General features: G+C 32.7%; 1 protein-coding gene across 1 annotated transcript in view; it reads left to right on the top strand.

Moving 5' to 3' along the window:
* The window catches only part of LOC145334190 (uncharacterized), a 29,266-nt gene extending 9,920 nt beyond the window's left edge, over positions 1-19,346 (top strand). The window contains exons 14-26 of the mRNA XM_080179562.1: positions 759-860; positions 2,549-2,596; positions 7,399-7,475; positions 8,123-8,187; positions 8,852-8,994; positions 9,651-9,712; positions 10,437-10,518; positions 11,005-11,144; positions 16,935-16,997; positions 17,336-17,486; positions 17,816-17,926; positions 18,523-18,597; positions 19,179-19,346. Of these exons, the coding sequence (XP_080035688.1) occupies positions 759-860; positions 2,549-2,596; positions 7,399-7,475; positions 8,123-8,187; positions 8,852-8,994; positions 9,651-9,712; positions 10,437-10,518; positions 11,005-11,144; positions 16,935-16,997; positions 17,336-17,486; positions 17,816-17,926; positions 18,523-18,597; positions 19,179-19,282 (1,223 nt within the window). The 3' untranslated portion in view covers positions 19,283-19,346. The remainder of the gene's footprint in view (positions 1-758; positions 861-2,548; positions 2,597-7,398; positions 7,476-8,122; positions 8,188-8,851; positions 8,995-9,650; positions 9,713-10,436; positions 10,519-11,004; positions 11,145-16,934; positions 16,998-17,335; positions 17,487-17,815; positions 17,927-18,522; positions 18,598-19,178) is intronic.
* Positions 19,347-20,017: the final 671 nt, after the last annotated feature.

Raw genomic sequence — 20,017 nt, 5'->3', positions numbered from 1 at the left:
ATTTTAAAAGGCAGGGGATATTGCATTGACTGTAAAATATACTGGTACACAGACGTCCAATGCAAGGGGGGGGGGTAATGGGGCGATTACCCCCCCCCCCATTTAAAATCTACCCCTACCCTGGGGGTGCCGTAGGCATCCCCAACCATTTAGGAGGGGGTATTTACCCCCCCAAAATAGAAAATCTCTAACAAAAAAAATTTTTGCGTGCTTCGCGCGTATTTTTAATACTAAATTTTTGATAAAATTTAAATTACCCCCCCCAAAAATTTTACCCCGGGGGTAAATTTTGGGGGGAGTAAACAAATTTTACCCCTGCCAACAGATTTCAGGGGGGGGGTAATTACCCCCCCCAAGCAAATTTTACCCCCCCCCCCAAAACCGAATTACCGCCCCCCTTAAAAAAATTTTACCCCCCCAAAATAAAAAGCTTGGACGCCCCTGTACTGGTACCCTTGATTACTCATTCATTAGCTTTCACACTTTGGGAACTTTTGCCAAATCTTGATTAGGTTGTACAAATCTTAAGTGTCCAAACTTTTCCACCAATGATGATTGTAAGCTAGAGAAGGTGTAATTTTGCCTAATATCTTAAGACTCTTGCATAAAAAATCTACGATTTATTGACAGTCACTTATTATATTGCCAATAATATAATATAGTTTTTTCTATAAAACATTAGAAAGACGTCTTTGATTTATTAAAGTTTGTCTTCAATTTTTAAATGTCGTTTTTGCCATAACAAATAATGTTTATAGGTAAAGCGAAGGAGCGGGTAATGTCTGATCCTGCGGATGATTCGGGGGCAGATGCTGTCAAATCCTCTTCCTCTAAAAGCCAAAGTTGGGAATCTGATTTTGGTAAGTAAAAAATAAATAAATGAAAAATAATCCTGTAACACATGATTATTAGTAGCGAAGCTCTTCTATACTTTTTTTGTTTGTCCATCAGTCCCTTACGCTTAAGGGAAATGTGATTTTCTTTGCTGTTACTTACAATAGAGGGCTGATTTTTGTTAATCTCTTCCTTGTCAAAAACACAAGAAGATACCACAAAAAATGTTTATAAAAAGACTACTAGTTTTCATAAAGAGAGGGGTAGGTTTCTGGTAGAATCCGTAAAGGTGTGTGTTTTAAGGCTTAAAAATAGTAGTATATAGATAATATTCACTAAAAATGTGTATTTCTTATTGAAAAGAACTATAGACAAAATTTTTTTTTAAAAGCTAACATAAATTTTTATCGTTCTACTACTGTTTTTAACTTATAACACATAACCTTTACGGATTCTGTCTCTCTGTCGCCCTTTTCTTAAACTGACTGTCTATTTCTCCATTCATGTTTTTTTTGTGCTTCGCTACTTATGGAGGTTGTTTATCATCCTTGTTTTGTAATTTAAAAATATTCCGTTTCGAAAAAGTATCTTGTGACCGTAGGCGGCATTGATGAATGATACTACAAGTGTTTAATCAAAAAAAATTTCCATTGATTTTTTCTCTCTCTATGTTTGGTGGCATTGTATGATATTTTGAGCATGATTTATTTTGATTATTTGAATATCTTTCTATCTGGATCTTGCAACTTTATAATATTATGGGGGTATAGTCCATTCGTGACAATGCATTTAAGGGGCGTTTCGTCGTTTTTTCACAGTAGCTTTTGAGAGTTTATTTTAGGTTTAGTTAGTTGATTGTCCCGCTGGGCTAGAGCCCTCCCATAGAGACTAGAAATAGGAAAAAAACTACTGTGAAAATACGACGAAACGCCCCTAAAGGGGCGTTGCCACGAAAGGAACTATTTCCTAATATTGTAATGGTATTTGTATTAGTGTGAGGTGTATCTACTTGTATAAAAACAACTTTGTATCTATGTTTCTCTATCAAAATAGTATTTAATATTACAGACAACTTTCCGCGGATATTGAAATGAAAAAATATAAGATTAAAACCAGTTTTGTTAGATCGAGTAGCTGAATGCCCGGGCTAACTAAACTGAGGTGAATTCTTTTAAAAAAATTGCCTCACTAAAATCAGTTTGCCCCACTAAAATCATAAGAGACTCAATAAAATTTAGAGGGGATAATTTTGCCTTACTAAAATTTTAGTAAGGCAGACTTATTTTAGTTAGGCAAAAGTTTTTTTTAAGAATTCACCTCTGGTATTAATTGTATCATTTTTTGTTAATTATGGATTTGTTTGTAGTACGATGCTATACATGATTTTTAAGTATGACTGAAAACCGGTCCTAATCCAGTGGATATTAATCAGTTTCAAAGCCATACTTAGTGCATTTATTTTTCAATGCTAATATATTCTATAAATTCGTGTCCATGTACCTTAAAGAAGTGTTATGATCCTTAAAGGAAAACATTGCCTCAAAGTTTTCTGTCAGTCAAAATAACATTTAAATTTTCTATATAATAGCAATTTACTGTTTTGCACAAAATCAGTTTTTATTTAAAGTACCTCAGCATTATAACTGAGGGAAAAGTTAGATGGAAACCATCCCTTTGTAAACGTAGCTGGCAAACTATTATGTTTTCTTTTTAGATTCTGAAAGTAGCTACAACATTGAACACGTTAGCAATCTTCTATTAGGTATCCTCCATCATTAGTTTAGTTTTAACAGGGGTCACAAAGGGAGGAGTAGGATGCGCTTAAAATCCGTAAAGGTTGTGAGTTTTAGGTTAAAAACAGTAGTAGAACGATAAAAATTTGAGTTAACTTTTATAATTTTTTTTGTCTATAGCTCCTTTTAATAAGAAATACACCTATTTAGTGAATATTACCGTTCTACTACAATTTTTAAGCCTTAAAACTCACTTTTACGGATTTTTAACGCAACCTACTCCTCCCTTTCTCAACAATTGTTACAAAATTTATATTTAGAAATCACAAAAAGTGTCAAAAAAATATTTGATTATATACCAGAAGATTCATTATAATCTTATTGATTAATAGCGATTATCATAATTAAATCGTTAATTTTGTAACAAATTGTGAGAAATATTCCCTTTTGTTGCAATACCTTTAAATAGATAATTTTATCACTCTTAAAAGTTCATTATAGTACTTTTGCACCCTTTCTAAAGCTTTAAGTGGTCAATATTTGTTATTACTAAATCTATTAGATGTTTGATTTTTTTAAAATTTTGTTAAAGATCTCCAAATACAATCCTTACAAAATAATCTCTTATAATCGGCAGTCACTTGCGATTTAAAATCGTCAGTAGCATATTGGGTGCTTTTACCCCCCCCCCCCCCCCCTCCTCTAATAATATTTGAAAGAAGGGGAGTTTTTTTTCATTCTTACCCTTACGGGTATCTAAATTATTTACATTACATAACCTAACCTGACCTTGATTAAATCACAATCACACTAAAAACTATTACCCCCCCCCTCCTCTATATTTTAAAATTGAAAAATAAGGGGGTGGGGTTCACCAACTATTCACTTTTCTAAAAAATGGACAAAATAGAATTAATTTAATAATGTAGGTAATGTGTTTTATGTATTATAAAAAGGGAATAGTAGCTTTTGCAAATTTTTTTTTAAAGTTGTGAGCAAGATTCCAGTCAATCGCGCTTATTAGGTCAAAATGTTTTTAAATATGCGATTAATTGTTCTGTTCGTTTGGTCAACATTAAGAGCAGTTATACTTAATAAGCGCATTTGACTGGAAGCTTGCTCAAAAATTTTTGGAATATTGCGAAAGCTACTTTTCCCTTAAAAATGAAACACTTAATGAGGTTACATTTACAAATTCTTGATTGAAAGTAGAACATTTTAAAGTGTCAAGTTTTTTTTATTTTCTTAAAACTTACAAATTTGAAAGATTTTACTAGACTAAAATCCAGTTAATATGATTATATAATTGATTGTAAAAATGGAAAAAGATATTTGTTTTGACCAAAACAGAAACTTTCATAAGAATTGAAACTTTTCTAATTTAGGAAAACTTTTTAAATCCTCCGTATAAAATATATAATCTGCAAAACTTAAATTCAACATTAATTTGAATGTCAACAAATATAGAAATATGGATGAATTCTTCAGGAAAAAGATTGTATTTGTTCTTAAATGCGAAGAAGTAATAATATTATGATATTAACCAATATAAATAACCGAATACAAATAACATTTATAAATAAAAGAAAACGTTGACTGAATTCATTCAACTAAAAAGATATATAGAAGTTACTTATTGAGTTATTGACAAAATGCTGCAGGGATCTCCAGGGATAAGACAATGGACGATAACTTAGATTATTATGATGTAGAAAACCAACCCATTATTAATACTATTGGTTTAAACGTGTTGACATTGCTTTAGATTTCATAACTTAATCAAGAATTTTAAGAAAGTCCAAGAAAGCTTTTAGTCTAAAGAATTGGAGTCCAAGAGAAAACGTGTAATATGAAGATCAATGCCTTCTCCCTCCCAGGGAAATGTGATCGCTTATAGAGATTCTATATACATACATTCAAAAATAGTTAGTATTAACATTATTACAAAGTTCAATTATTATAATTAGTGATGGGAATCCGGATCCGGAATCCGAATCCGGAATCCGCCCAATTTTCGGCCAATTTTGGAATCCGAATCCGGATCCGGAATCCGTTTTTTATAGCGGATTCCGGATTCTAAATCGGTAGGCTAAATTTAATTTAAATAGGTTAGAAAATACCAAGCACATTTTTAGGACATACGTAGCACTTAAATTTTTAAATTTACTAATGTGATGTAAATGTTTTAGTTATGCTGGAAGTCAACACTTTAAACAAATCAAGGCTTCAACCAAGTAACATAGTGATAAATTAACGAAAAAAGCTATCCCTCTGTGACGGACGGCCTTTTAAAATACTGCTAGAATCCGGAATCCGAATCCGGAATCCGCCAAAAATAAGAATCCGGAATCCGCAAGAATCCGTCACTTTTTTTGACGGATTCCTTCAGAATCCGGAATCCGAATCCGGCCCAAAAATTCGACGGATTCCCATCCCTAATTATAATTTAGACTAAAGTAAGCTTAAAAGACTAAAACACATGAACATTTGTAGAATTTTTAATTTAGTTATTTCTAAAACTCAAAATAATTGTTCTGATAATTCTTTTCTTTGGGGGGTGATGGGGAGGAAATATATCCCATTATTCTACTCTATTCAGGGTTGTCATTTTGGGCGGGCGCTTTTGGGCGGGCAGTTTTGGGCGGGCGGTTTTGGGCCGCCCAATATAAGGTCCTTTTGGGCAGTTTTGGGCACCCCCCTTTTAGGGGGAGAGAAAAAGGGGAGGGGGTTAAAAAAGAGGGGGGGCGGGCCTATTTTTTGGGTGATATCCTTATACTAAAGTAACAGGACGTTTGTCTGTGTGTCCCAAAGGATCTCGCTAACCACTGAACCGATCGGGTTCTCCTTAACAGGGTAGCTTCTCATAGGTCCCGGGAAGGTTTATAACTATTTTCTTGGGGGGTGGGACACCCCCAACCCCCCCAAAAAGTTAAAAATTTCCCCCCCCCAAAAAAAAAATTTTTCTTCAATTTTGAAACTAAAATTAAAAATGATAGGTGGGCACCCCAACTCCCCAAAAAAAAGTTTCCACCCCCCAAAAATATTTTTTTAAATTTTTCTTTTAAAATCTAAAATAAGAAATTGGGTAATAAAATTCGACTCCCCCATCCTCATGTGCCCCTAGAGGACTCTAGGGGCGTAGCAGCTAGTCCTTATACTAAAGTAACAGGATGTGTGTCTGTTTGTTTGTGTGTCTGTGTGTTTGTACCGAAGGATCTCACTAACCGCTGAACCGATCGGGTTCTCCTTAAGAGGGTAGCTTCTCATAGGTTCTTGGAAGGTTTATAACTATTTTGGGGGAGGGTACCACCACCCTCCGAAGAGAAATCGCCCCTAGAAAAAAATTACACTTCCCAAAAACTTTTTTAAAATTTTTTAAACTAAAAATAATAATGGGAGGAAACCCACCCCGCCCCCCCCCCCAAAAAAAAAATTATTCCCCCCCAAAAAATTTTTTTTTACTTTTTCTTTTCAAATCTAATATAATAATTGGATTATCAAATTTGACTCTCCCCTCCTCAAGTGCCCCTAGAGGCCTCTAGGGCCGTAGCCGCTAGTTAACTATATAAATTAGTAAGCTTTTTGTATCTAGAGAAGGATTTCGCTAACTGCTAAACCGATATGGTTATCCTTTCCAATGGAGCTTTTAAAGGTCCTGAGATGGTTTTAGGCTATTTTATTTCTAATAATAAGTCTAGGTATGGTTTTAGGCTATTTTTATATCCTTTTTATATGCTTTTTACGACATTTGCCCAAAAAGGGTGCCCAAAACCACTTTTGGGCGCCCAAAACCCGCCCAGAACCCTTTTGGGCAATTGGGCCGCCCAATATCAAAAAAAGTGCCCAATTCGACAACCCTGACTCTATTAAGCAGAAATGAAACCTGTCCTGTATGGTTTTTTTATGACTATTGCCGAATGTTTTTGTTCCAGTGAAACGTCTCTCTGTCCATTTCCCTGTGATTTGTAATTTTAGATTGAAAACACTTGAAATAAAGAATCTTATGTTTGAAAAAGTGACAATGCCATAGATATTGAAAAAAGTAATTTTGTCCAAAAATCCAACTGCTGCTAAAAAAAAATAATTGCGAATAAATCATTAGGTAACTAGTTTTTTGGGCGGGTATTTAAAATCTCCAGGCCAGTTTTTTTATGCACATTTTATTTTTATTTTATTAAATATACATATTAGCGGTTTCACTTTTATTGCCCAACCGAGCACCGATCCCCCCCCCCCCCACACCTCCACCTTTAATTTGAAAAAAAATATAAACAAGAGAGTTTCTCATGTGTTTAAAAAATTAAAGGGTAGCATTACTTTAGATTTACTTCAAATATAAGGAAGGTGCTCGCTAAGTACCCAAATACCTTTTCTGTCCAAGTTCAGGACATACCTATTGCTAAAAAAATTTAATTTAGAATTAAAGTTTCTTGTCAGAGTAGCCTTTATTTTTCTGCACTTTTTATGTCATCATAAACTTATTAGTTTTTTTTTTATCTTACCTACAATGCATGATATCTTTATTTTGCTTGCTATAAAAATAACATAGGGACATACACATTTACAGTATTTTAAGAAAAACTGTTTGCTTTTAGATTTTGTAAAGTTACAAATAACATTAGTTTCCAATTTAGTTTATTATTGATAACAATAACAGCATGCAAATGTACAAACTAATATAAGATTAATACAAAACTTAATATTATTTTTTCTTTGCATTTTAATAAGCTTTATCTCTAAACTCATGAATAGATAAAAATACACATGTAAATGTAAAATTAATGGTAAAAGTATTGATAGTTTCACCTTTTACCTATCATATTTGTTCTAGCATCAGTGATTCAAACTGCACCTGACAGAAATTGCCAAGGACCTGAACCTCCATCTGATTCTACTTACACAGACAAGGAACATTTATACTACCAAACGCTTTGGTAAAGTCTAAAATACACAAATTGTTGTTGAAGTAATCTACGATATATGTGTCTTAATGGTTTTGAATGAATTTTTACTCAATAAGTCATGTTCTTTCCCTTTATTTTTTCACTTTTTCAATTCAAAACTCTGCCCGCCCCCCCCCCCCCAAAAAAAAAGACCCTCTATAACCCGTCAGAAAATTAGTTTTTACAAATCAGGTAAATTTTGGACATTTTACATCCAAATATTGGTGTTTGCCCCCACTTCCCCCCCCCCCCGAAAAAAAAATAAAAAAATAAAATTAGAATACGAGGTCGAATATTAATTACCCACGGGCTAAAAAATTCAAAGATCTAAAGGGATAAGACAATGGCCGATAAATGTACATCTACAATGATGATACACAAAATTTCCCCTTATGTAGATTAAAATTAGCCGTTGGAACGTTTGAACACTCAGCTTAAGAATCAACCAAATTCCAATAATAATTCACTAAAGTCCACAAAGTTGTTAAGCCAACGAATAAGAAAACGTTATTTAAAACTTTGGAGACTAGTAAAATAAACAGCCCATTGTCCCATCTCTCTCTGTAAAAAAGGACATTTTTCAAGGAATGGTAAAATAAATGTTTGAATCAGAATGCAAGTCACCCAGGGTCAGCAGTTAGAATTCAGAACCAAGATGATACTTCCTTATCTTCCAGGAAAATTTTTTTTTATTAAAAATTCCAATTGTGAGTTTTCTAAATTATTTAAGCTATTTTAAGTAATATTCTGCTTTTTGTATTAAGAAGACAGATTAACAATAATATTTCTTTGATAGGTAGTTTTTTTGTTGCCTTCCGATGTAATTTATTATGGTGAAAATTCTTATCCTTATACTAAAGTAACAGGATGTCTGTGTGTCTGTCTGTCTGTGTGTACCGAAGGATCTCGCTAACCGCTGAACCGATTGGGTTCTCCTTAACAGGGTAGATTCTCATATGTCCCGGGAAGGTTTATAACTATTTTGGGGGAGGGTACCCTCCCTAGAGAAATTAAATTTTTTAAAAATTTACCAATTTTAGAAAGAGAGTTCAACGAAAAATAAGCGTCAAACGTAAATTTTTTTAAAACTTTTCTTTTAAAATCTAAAATAAGAAATTGAATTATCAAATTCGACTCTCTCCTCCTCAAGTGCCCCTAGAGGCCTCTAGGGGCGTAGCCGCTAGTGTTATATATTATATCATGTAAGTTTCATGTCCTAGATAACAGTCACTAAATTTGATTAAGCAAGCATTTTATTATATCTTTAGACCATCCCCATAAATTCCATAGCAATCACAACAGACTCTAATAAAATTTTTAAATAAATAAACCAAATTTTAGTAGCACAATGGCGTACCAAGGGGGTGGAAGTAAAAATTCCCACAGTAACAATACTTCCAATCCCAGTATCTCAGCTTCTTCTAGAAATATTCTTCCTGAAGGACACAGCTCCAATAGCATTTCCTACATTGATAACATAACAGGTTTGTAACTTGTATTAATCACTGCATTATAACATAACTAGAGGACACGCCCCTAGAGGCCTCTAGTCGCAATTAAAATGTGTTTTTTTTTAAATATCTAATTTGAGAAATGATTTGTCTATGTTAAGATCAGCAGTTTCTTATTCATATTTCTACGACACTGGCTCCGCTTAGCGGCAAATCTTGAATATGTTTTGGTATTTTTGGTCGATTTCTCTTGGTAGGGTGGTGGAATCTTCCCCCAAAATAGTTATAAACCTTCTCAGGACCTATTGGAAAGCTACCTTGTAAAGGAGAACCATATCGGTTGAGTAGCGAGATCCCTTGGTACAGACAGAATAACACAGACACACATATCCTGTTACTTTTGTAAAAGAATTGTGGCTGTTGGGCCAGCATCAAGACTCTTTAAGAGCTGTGAATTTGTAGAAGTAGGGAGGAGGCAGAAAAATTTCCTAAAATCATCTTAAGACTTAGTTACAAAGATAATAAATCAAAACAAAACCATCCCGGGTCCCATGTGAAACTTACCTAAAAAGAAGGACTTTATCGGTTCATTCAGTGTCAAAGGGATAAAGTTTTTTTTTATAGAATTTCCTATTTTCATAGTAAATCAGACAATTTAATTCTTGTATTTTAATTCTTACTTTTTGCAGGACGTGTTGAGAAGCCAGTCCCTGTGGTTTACAAGAATGAAGGATGGATGCCAGATTATCAGGTTAACCATTATTTTTAGCCCCCCAATATGCCTAATCGAGCAAAGCACAGAACCGTCCAAGTCAGTTGCTTTAGAATAAATTGACAATAAGGGGGGAGGGGGGGGGGGGTAATAGTTTTTTTGTGTGTGATTGTTTTACTTAAGGTTAGGTTAAGTTATATTTGGTACAGGGTAGCTCCGCAGATATATATTCAATAGGTTAGTGCCCCCCGCAGGGATAAGGAATAAAAAAACTAACCCCCTCACTCCCCTTATTTTCAATCCATTTCAAATATGGGGATAGAAAGTTCTGTGCTCTCAAGGCTTTTGTGAGAGAAAGCGCTTTTATCTCTTGTCAATTTGATGCCCTTAATAACATGATTTTAAATATGATTGAAAAATTCTTATATTTAAGGGGGGGAGGGGAGGCGTAAATAGGGAGTATAGGTTTTGTCTTATAAGTTAAGTAAGAGGATAGGTTATTTGGCAAAAAAAATTCCTTTTGGGATTTAGTTTTCCTATATTTACACAAAATTTGGATTTTTCCTCCTGGTGCAGGTACTGGAGGCACTCCCTGTTCACGCAGAAGTGTCAGAACACTCCCCCCCCCCCCTTATTTTCTTGTTGTTTTTATTAGTACAAAAAATCTAGGTAGATGTATATTGTATAATATATATCTCTTTATTCTATAACTTTCTTATAAATAGCAAAAAATATTAAATAATCCATTGTTGATGTACTGCAGGTTACAGAGATGTCTTCCAGGTTCAAAGATAATGGAGATGTCCTGCTTATTTCTGGTGCTGTTACCAACAATAACAACTCAGGTTAGTTCAACCAAAAATAATTGTTTATCGCATCGTTTATAAACAGCTTTCCGAGGATATAAAATGTATAATTATAAGATTAAAACCAGTTTTATTAGCCCCGAGATGCCGAAGGCTTGGGTTAACAAAACTGGTTTTAATCTTATTTTTGTACATTTTTATATTCGTAGAAAACTGGATATAATACGATGCTATAGATAATTGTTCAGTATGGCTGAGAACCGGTTCTAAAAAAAACGGATATTAATCGGTTTCGGAGCGTTATTGTAAATGTATATTCAATACAACTCCATCCCCCAAATAGCAAGAAGGAACCATTAACTAGCAGACAAAAAACAAGTTCAATCGGTTTGTTGTATATTTTCCGTGGCTAAGCTGTAGACCGATAGGTCCTACCGTTTATGAGATCTTTCTAGACAAGCATACACATATCTGTTACTTTATATTAATATGGAATTTATTTAGAAGAAAATAATTAATTTTTAGGAATTATAAACCCCGAGGTTTATTACTCAGCCTCTGTGGGACTTGATGGAGGGATAATCTGTAGTGACACGTCACAGCACAACAGTAATATTGGACTTATCAAGAGATCATACACTTATGATTACCTCACCTCACATCAGGTTAGCTTTTCTAAACGTCCGTACGTCTGTATGTCCGTAACGAATAGCTCCTAACGTTAATTTAGGCATGTTATAATTTTTCCTATCGATTACAAACATGTAAGGATAATTCCTGTAACAGTTAGATATTATTTAGAAATCTTAGCAACTCTTTATTTGTTACCAGAAAGTCCGTAGATTCATGAAACATGCTGATTTTAAAACTTTTTCTTAATTTAATTTAATGCAAATTATGTTCGTCTCTACTGTGGCGGAATATTGAACATTTCATAATATTCATAACATCACAATACTGTTATTTTAATTTACAATACATTTATCATACAGAGATTTAAAAGAGTTTAGCGTTTTTGCAGATTTAACAGAAGTTGGAAGATAGTTCCAGGCGTCAACAACTCTAACAGAAAAGCTATACTTTCTTGCATCAGTTTTAAATCTTGGTTTTACAATGTTCTGATAGTTAGCACTTAATCTTGTTGTCTGTCTGCCTTCTTGGAAAAACTCAAAAAACTGGTTGGCTGGCAGATTATCATGTTTATTTATTATTTTCCAGACTTGTATCATGTCTCCTCTCTTTCTTCTATCTTCAAGTGATGATAAATTTAATTCTTTTAGCCTCTCCTCATAAGTTTTTCCCTTTAATCCAGAAACCATTCTTACAGCTCTTTCTTGTACTTGCTCGAGAATTTTCTTGTCATGTTCTAACCATGGTGACCAGGCCTGAACACAGTATTCAAGATGTGGCCTGACATACTGCTTGTACAGCTTAATCCAAGTAATTCTGTCTCTGTAGGTAACAGATCTTGACATTTGACCTAATACAGAATTGGCTTTGTTGGCTGCATTCTGACAATTTAAGGAAGGCTTTAAAGTTGTAGATATATAGACACCAACATCTTTTTCATGATCATCATTGCATAAAATTGTTCCAGCAGGTGCATAACCATTCATATAATAAGAATGACGTGGATTATTTCTGCCAAAGTGTAAAACTTTGCACTTGTCAGCATTAAATTGCATTTGCCATTTATCTGCCCAGTCTAATAAATTATTTATGTCATTCTGCAAGGTTTCACATGACTGTTCGTTTAAGATTACATTTCCACACATGGTATCATCAGCAAATTTTGATAAAATAGCTTGACTAGAATTAACTGCTCTGTCGATATCATTAATAAAAATCACAAACAATAAAGGGCCCAACACAGAGCCCTGTGGCACACCAGACATAACAGAGATCCAATCTGAGGCTTTTCCATTTATAATAACTCGCTGTTTTCTATTTAGAAGCCAGTCTTCAATCCATTGGCAAGTCTTTTCATTCACACCAATTGCTTTAATTTTCACTAAAAGACGTTTTGTGGGAACCTTATCAAATGCTTTGGAAAAGTCTAGGTATATCATATCCAGATCTTGGCCAGAATCAATTGCTTTGGTCAGTTTTTCAACATATTCTAAAAGATTAGTCAAACAGGATCTTTTTTGCCGGAATCCATGCTGAGAGTTGGTAATTAAATTGTTCTCTTCTAGATATTGGACCAGGTTGTCTTTGATAATAGACTCCATAATTTTACAAATTATACATGTAAGAGAGACAGGACGATAATTACATGCTTTGAATTTTGATCCCTTTTTAAAGATAGGTGTAACATTGGCCTTTTTCCTATCACATGGAACTTTTCCAGATTCATATGACTTGTTGAACAAGAGTGCTAGAGGTTTAGCCAATTCATCTTTGAATTCTTTTAAAAATTTTCCTGTAATACCATCTGGTCCTGGAGCAGAGTGAATTTTGAGGCTGTCAATTTTCTGTTTAACATTATCTTCAGTAAACTTGACTCTATGTGTGTTCTCAGTAGTATTGACAGGTTCAACAGTAGGTATATTTGATATATTTTCTTCAGTGAAAACTGAACCAAAAAATCCATTTAAAAGCTCAGCCATTTCTTTATCATCTGAAGTTTCACAGCCATCATCTGTTTTAAGTGGTCCAACAGAATCTTTGTTTTTGGTTTTACTTTTCATGTAAGAGTAAAACTGTTTAGGATTATTTTTTGCATTGTTGCCCAATTTTCGCTCATAGTTCTTTTTTGCCTTTTTAATCCTGTTCTTTAAAAGTTTGTCAGCATTGTTGTAATCTTCATAGTGGGTGGATAATTTTGAAATCCTAAACCTTCTCCATTTTCTTTTCTTTAGTTTTGACAGTTGTTCAATTTCTTTAGAAAGCCAAGGAGGTTTGCTTTGTTTTTTTAAGAACTTTTTAGGAATATACTTTGATTTCACGTTATCAATACAGTTGACAAAAAAGTTCCAAAAATCCTCTAAGGTAAGGGTCTCAGAAGCAGCAATCCAATTTGTTTCTGAAAGCTCTTTCTTTATGTTAACAATATCAGCATTTGACCAATCATCGACTTTTTTGGTAGATTCTTTGATTTCTGGATTTAATACAACATCAAAATAAAGTATTTTGTGATCACTTTTTCCAAGGTAGCCTGCATCCTGTATGTTGTTGATTAAGTTGGGATATTCAGTCAACACTAAATCCAACACAGAACCAGATTTGTGTGTAGAAAAATCTACCATTTGCTTCATAAATTTGTTGTTAACTGCATCCAAAAAAAGCTTGGATTGGGGATTGGTAGCATGATTATTGGTCCAGTCTATGCCTCTAAAATTAAAGTCACCAACAAATATAGAATGTTCTTAAGCATTTGATATAAGATTGATAAGGTTTTGATTATTAACTTTACACAATGGCATAGACTCGAAATAAAGTATTACCAAACTTTACCAATAAACTGTAAAGAGATATGATAAATATACAACCAAAATAACAAGTTAATGTTGAAATTCAAATCCTTCTCGTTCCTTCTTGTATATGAAATATATTTTAATTTCCTTATCAGGATGATGTTTTTATATGTCGTCTTTATGACAGGTTATTATATTATGAATATATTTCTTAAATTATGTATATAAAAAAATATTGTACGATAATATCAAATTAAATTAAAAATAATTTATTTTTTATGTTTTTTTTGTTCCAAAATCATCCCTGCATTAAAGAAAGAAAAATGTGTGTTTTGTTTTACAAAGCAGACTAAATATACTATGATAATATACAGCGTCTCTTTGTGAGTTCATATTTATAATATTGATTTTTATAAATGAATTAATGAAAAAATATTTGTTTGAAATTTGACTAAATATCATATGGTATAATTTACTTAACCCTTTTATTTAACAACCTTTGTTTTTAGGTCCTTTTTATTTAAATATTTCAAACAGCTGCTTTTTTTTATCTTTAAAGATAATTGGGGGGGGATATTCACCCCCCAATTAAAAAAACTGTTTGGGGGGGGGGTAAATTTTATATGGGGGGGAGGGAATAATCACCCCTTTTCCCCCTCCCCTTGGACGTCCTTGTAGTTGTTACAAAATGGGTGAAATTGCACCATAGTTCTGATCCCACAATGTAAAAATTTCAAGTTAGTTTGAAACAGCATTTTGACACTCCGAGTATCATTTTACCCACAAACCTGTCGCATAACTCTTTTTTTTTAATTTGAATCCCAAAATAAAGCTTGAACGTCTTTGATTTTTTTATCCTTATATAAAAGTATCATGATAACTATTTATCTATTTGTCTCAAAGAATCTCGCTAACTGCTAGACAGATATGGTTTTTCTTTACATTAAAGCTTTTTATATGTCCTGGCAATGTTTATAACTATTTTGGGAAGGGTGCCTCCACCATATAAAAATTGCTCCTGAACAAAAAAATAACCCTCTAAAAATTTTGAAAAACAATCATCTTAAGTATAGTTAGGACTCTCCACCCCCCCCCCTCCCCTCCCTATCCCCAAGTGCCCCTAGAGACTTTAAGGGTACGTAGCCGATAGTCCTTATATGGAAATAATGAGATGTATGTATATCTGTCTGTAACAAAGGAACTCGCTATCCACTGAACAGATATAGTCCTTGGTTTTTTTTGTAAAACTTAAATTTAAAAATGGAGGGGATCAAATTCTAGTGCCCCTAATGAGCGCTGGGGGCGTAGCCGCTTGTTTTAAGTATGTCAAGCATCATTTTAAAATTAAAAAGAAAATAAATGTTTCAGATAATAATAACCCAACAAATTATGTCTATAGCAATTTGATCAGCTGATTGGTTTGAATACTAGATGTTTTTTTAAGTAGCGCAGCTACTCTAAATCTAGGGGATAAATCTAATTTTGCTTAGAATTTACTTTCAGGTGTTTTAAATGTTGTAAATTGAAGATTTTATTTTGATAATTAATATTTTACAACAATATCTGCTATAAACTGTGAGTAAGTTTGATAAAATTACGTTTTTTTTGCAAGCTTTTTGGAAAATACTTCATTATTTTTATAATTCTTACAAAATAGAATTTCTGTTTAAGTAAATAACATAGCCACAAAAAGGTTTAAGTGGTTATTGAAATATTTAATTACTATTCTTGATAATTAAATAGTCGTTAACTATGTTTAATTTGCATTTTTAAAAAAGACAAGTAAAATATCCTACTTTAATGCTACTTTTATGAAGTTATCTTAAACCTTTTCCAAAAGTTTATTTTATAAAACTATTTTATTTTCCATTGATTTTATCGATTATATAGGTTCAAAATATTAAAAGTATTTTTTAAAGGCTATAGATTAATTTTGATTAATTCCGATTTTTAATTTTTTAAATTTTTTTCAAATCTGAAAGAATATACATGTCTTTTCAAAGAATAGATTAAATAAAAAACGAAATTAAACATATTCAGGCTATCAAAAAGCAAAAAATATTCTTTTTTACCATTAAATCGCAAATATTTAAAATCATTAGATTTTAAGCTTATTTTGCATGGAAACACATTTTTTCAGTTATTTCTTCTCAACAATGGATCTTAAATGATTATTACTGAAAACTTTTATGAAAATGTTATTAACAAAAACTTCAAATAAAGGAAATAATTGCCGTTTGCGAAAATGTGTGCAAAAAGTTGCCAATATCTAGTTAGAAGGGACTTAATAGATTTTAATTCTTACTGCTTACGACTTAGTGGACTATAAACTATTAGAAAAGTATCACTTTAAGGTGAAATTTTGAGGGTCAACTTTTTTTCTTTTAAAATTCGCAGTGTTTAACATCCTCAGAATTGTATAATTTGTGTGGTCTGTATACAAGATAAATAGAAACATCAATCACAGATTTGTCAGCCTTCACTTTTATTTCTGTAAACTGGTTAAAATTATATTCACAACTAGATTTTTTAACTTCTGTAACAGTAAGATTGTTTCTTGCATAGATTAATAGTCCTCCACCAATTCCTGCTGTTGTATCAGCTCTGTCACATCTTGAAATAATTGTATAATTGTCAATATTCAGTTCTGTATTTACATATTCTGAATTCGTCCAGGTTTCAGTCATTAAAATAAGATCAGGTTTGTCATTATTTGATAAAACTTTAATTTCGTCAAGTTTACTTAAAAGTCCTCTTATGTGTTATCAAATTCGTGTTTTTTTTGGAATAATGATTTCTAGAACAACAAGTTACAATTTGATAAGTGAAGCATCTTTATATACTAGTCCTAAACACTATGTATGAATGAATCAAATGCTGAAAGAAATTTGATTCATTCACTGTTAACATTGCTACTTTGATTACTTTGGCTTCAAAGATCATGGCAAATATTCTATTTTGATGCTTTTTAAACTGACCACAATAACATGTTTTACTTCATTAACATTAATTTGAATGACAAGAACAAATAATATTTAGTTGGAGTCAACACCACCCTACAGGGCTAAACCAAGTATTCCTTCTCCTTCCTCCGTATTCCAGGTAAAAAATGAAAGTTTAATTTTTCCGGCTGATGTTAAAGATAGATGTCGGAATTTTCCCACGGATCCCCAATAAAAAGACTTCTCTATAACTCCCTTTGTCCCTTGCGCCCTTTCCTACCATAGTGCTAAGGGAAATATGATTTACCTGCCATTTAAGATATGCTACTGAGATTCTTATGAAGATATGGATGATGTCGTCTTTGTAATCTTGGAGGGCCATGTAATTATGGGGAGTCTTAATAATGGGCTAACACGGATCCAGAAAGAGAATTTTTTGTTTTGTCTTAATAATTTTTTTATTTGTATATTTTAATTGTGAAACGTTTTTCTTGTCAGGCTATTGGTAAATCTAGTGGAGGGCAGCATGTGAGCTTGTGCAACCAACAAATGTCAAGTATTGAAGAGGTATCAACAACACAACACCAGAGACAGACTATACCTGAAAGTTCAGCGATCATTAATCCTCTTCATTCTTCCAGTAGTACAGGTTTGGATTTTTGTTTTTGTGATAATCATTTAAACAAAAAGGATTTTCTTAATGTTTTTACTATTATACCTGAAGCAGAAAACTTAAACAATGTTATAATGTTGAAATTTACCCCTTCCCCCTAGGTTAAATTGTTCCCAAATAGATTTTTTTACCACCCTTCCAAAAAATCTTGAACTGCCATGAATATTTATATCCTAAGGTTTTAATTGATTTAGCGACTTCTCATCATTAAGATTTAATACAGTTAACTGATGCAGAACTTGAAAAGTCCCATAATCACTTAAGTACCCCAAAAATCTGTCTTTTACAACAAATTTTTATCTCAGGTTGTGTATCACTACCTACAGAAAGTGTATCAATATCACCAACGGCTACTTTAACATGGATATCTTCCCCCCAATCTTCTTCAAATCCTTTACAATCAAGAACAATTAAAGGTATCATTTATTTTTTGCTTTTTTTGATTCCTTGAACAAATGGGAGCATATTTCTACATTTGAGCATAAGTTTTAAACTATTTTTTCGAAAGATTAAAATTATTTTATTTTTGTTTGAATTTATGTTTCTTAAGTTTTAAAAGCGCATTCATCTACCAATATTTGTTTGTTATTTGTCAGATTTTTGAGTTTCGCTTTAAAAGATGTAGTATATATGTGAATATTATGACAGGGGAAAAATTACCGTCAGTTTAGCTTGCTAACCTGGACATTACTTATTGGTCAGTTTGTTCATATAGAAGAAGGGGTGAAGGGAGTGGAAGGGGGGGGGGGAGGATCTTTATTTTTTTCCGCTGCGTGTTTCACTTTATTAGAGAACAGGAAAATCTTGTGTAAGATCCAAGTAATGATATATCCTATCATCATTACAAATTATATATATGGGTAAACTTCAAATGCTCTCTTAAAGTCTAAAATACAAGAATTAAAAGATATGTTTGTGTTGTTCAACTATGCTCTTTGAAACTTTAAAATCTAAACTTTTAGATAGTCATAGATATATTAACAACACTTTCTAATTATTTTATGATTTTAAGGATTATCATCTGATAGTATGTGTAGCTCTCGAGAAGGGAGTTTAACAGGTCAACAATATCAATTGTCTTCTTCAGGTAAACAAAGGATATTGACAAAAAGATTAGTGCGTAATCCCCCCACCTCCCCAAAAAAGGAATTAAAAACAGTTTTGTTCGCCCCTGGAAGCCGAAGGCCCAAATTAACAATACTGGTATTATTTTTATGATTTTTATTATAATACGATGTTGTAAATGATTTTTCAGTGTGGCTAAAAACCTATTCTAATCCAGCGGATATTAATCGGTTTCGAAGCCAAACTGGCAAGAATTTTTTTATCATTAAAACAATAGTAGGTAAATTATCGAATACAATAAAGTATTTACAAAAGGACGTTCAGTTAACCTAGTTATAGAATAGCTGCGCTACTAGAATAAATGTTTAGCAATGGATATCTAATATGTGGAATGTGGATGTATTGACAAGGAAAATTTTTCTCAACTTTGGTGATCTTAGGTCGCTAATTTGGATCACATTTATCGGTCAGTTCGTTAATTCAGTAGAAGTGGAGAGGATGGAAAATGTGGTTGAGGAGGGGGGATGGGATCATTATTTAGACAGCTGGGAGTACATGAAAATCTGGTGCAACATCAAAGTAATAATATATCGATTTGTTAAGGACGAAGCACAACAACGATAGTACGGAACAGCAGCGCAATGGGCAGCACAACTAGTAGGCTCACTAGATCTGTTTCATACAGCACCAAACAAACAGATCTATGATACATGGATTAATAGTCAAGGTTATGGAAATGGCATTTGAAGAAAATTTTGCCTCTGAATTTAGGACAGTCAACCTAATCATACCAAGTTTCTTAATATTATTAAAGTTCCTACCGAGCACTGTACTCCTCCCCCCCTCTTAATTTTCATATAAATTAAGATATAGGGTGGTTGTTATTTTTTTTCTAGGTATAACCCCTGCGGGGGCCTATCCCTTACTTTCAATTTATTTCAAGATAAGTAGAAAGGGCGGGGTTTTTGTTCTCGGCTATGCACTTTACAGGAAACTGCCATTATTTATTCATTGATTACTATTACACCATTCAATTTGATTAAAAACACGACAGAAATTTTTTTTTTTGGAAACACTTTCGGGTACTTTATCCATTATATTCTTCAATCTAATTTGAACAGAAAAGTAACTTAACCGAAGGGAGTTAAAAAAAGAGGCGTAGATTAATTTAACTCTCATTGTCCTCTCTCTTAAAAACCTTTTTGTTAAATCATTCCATTCAGTTTATTTACTTTTTCTATTATCAATGAATAAAACTAAGAAACGACTAAAATTTCTTACACCTAAATATGACTACCAGAAAAATGGAATGAATTTTTAAAATTACGTCTTCTACTATACCTAGTCATGTAGGTAATAATGTTATGTATGTTTTATATTTATATGTAAAGTAAAACATAAAAAGGCTTTTATCTTAACCTTTTTTTTTGTATTTTTTATTA

This window comes from Acartia tonsa, chromosome 12, assembly GCF_053477335.1.
Source record: "Acartia tonsa isolate MP-2025a chromosome 12, ASM5347733v1, whole genome shotgun sequence".
NCBI lineage: Eukaryota > Metazoa > Arthropoda > Copepoda > Calanoida > Acartiidae > Acartia > Acartia tonsa.
This window is presented reverse-complemented; position numbering and strand designations above follow the sequence as displayed.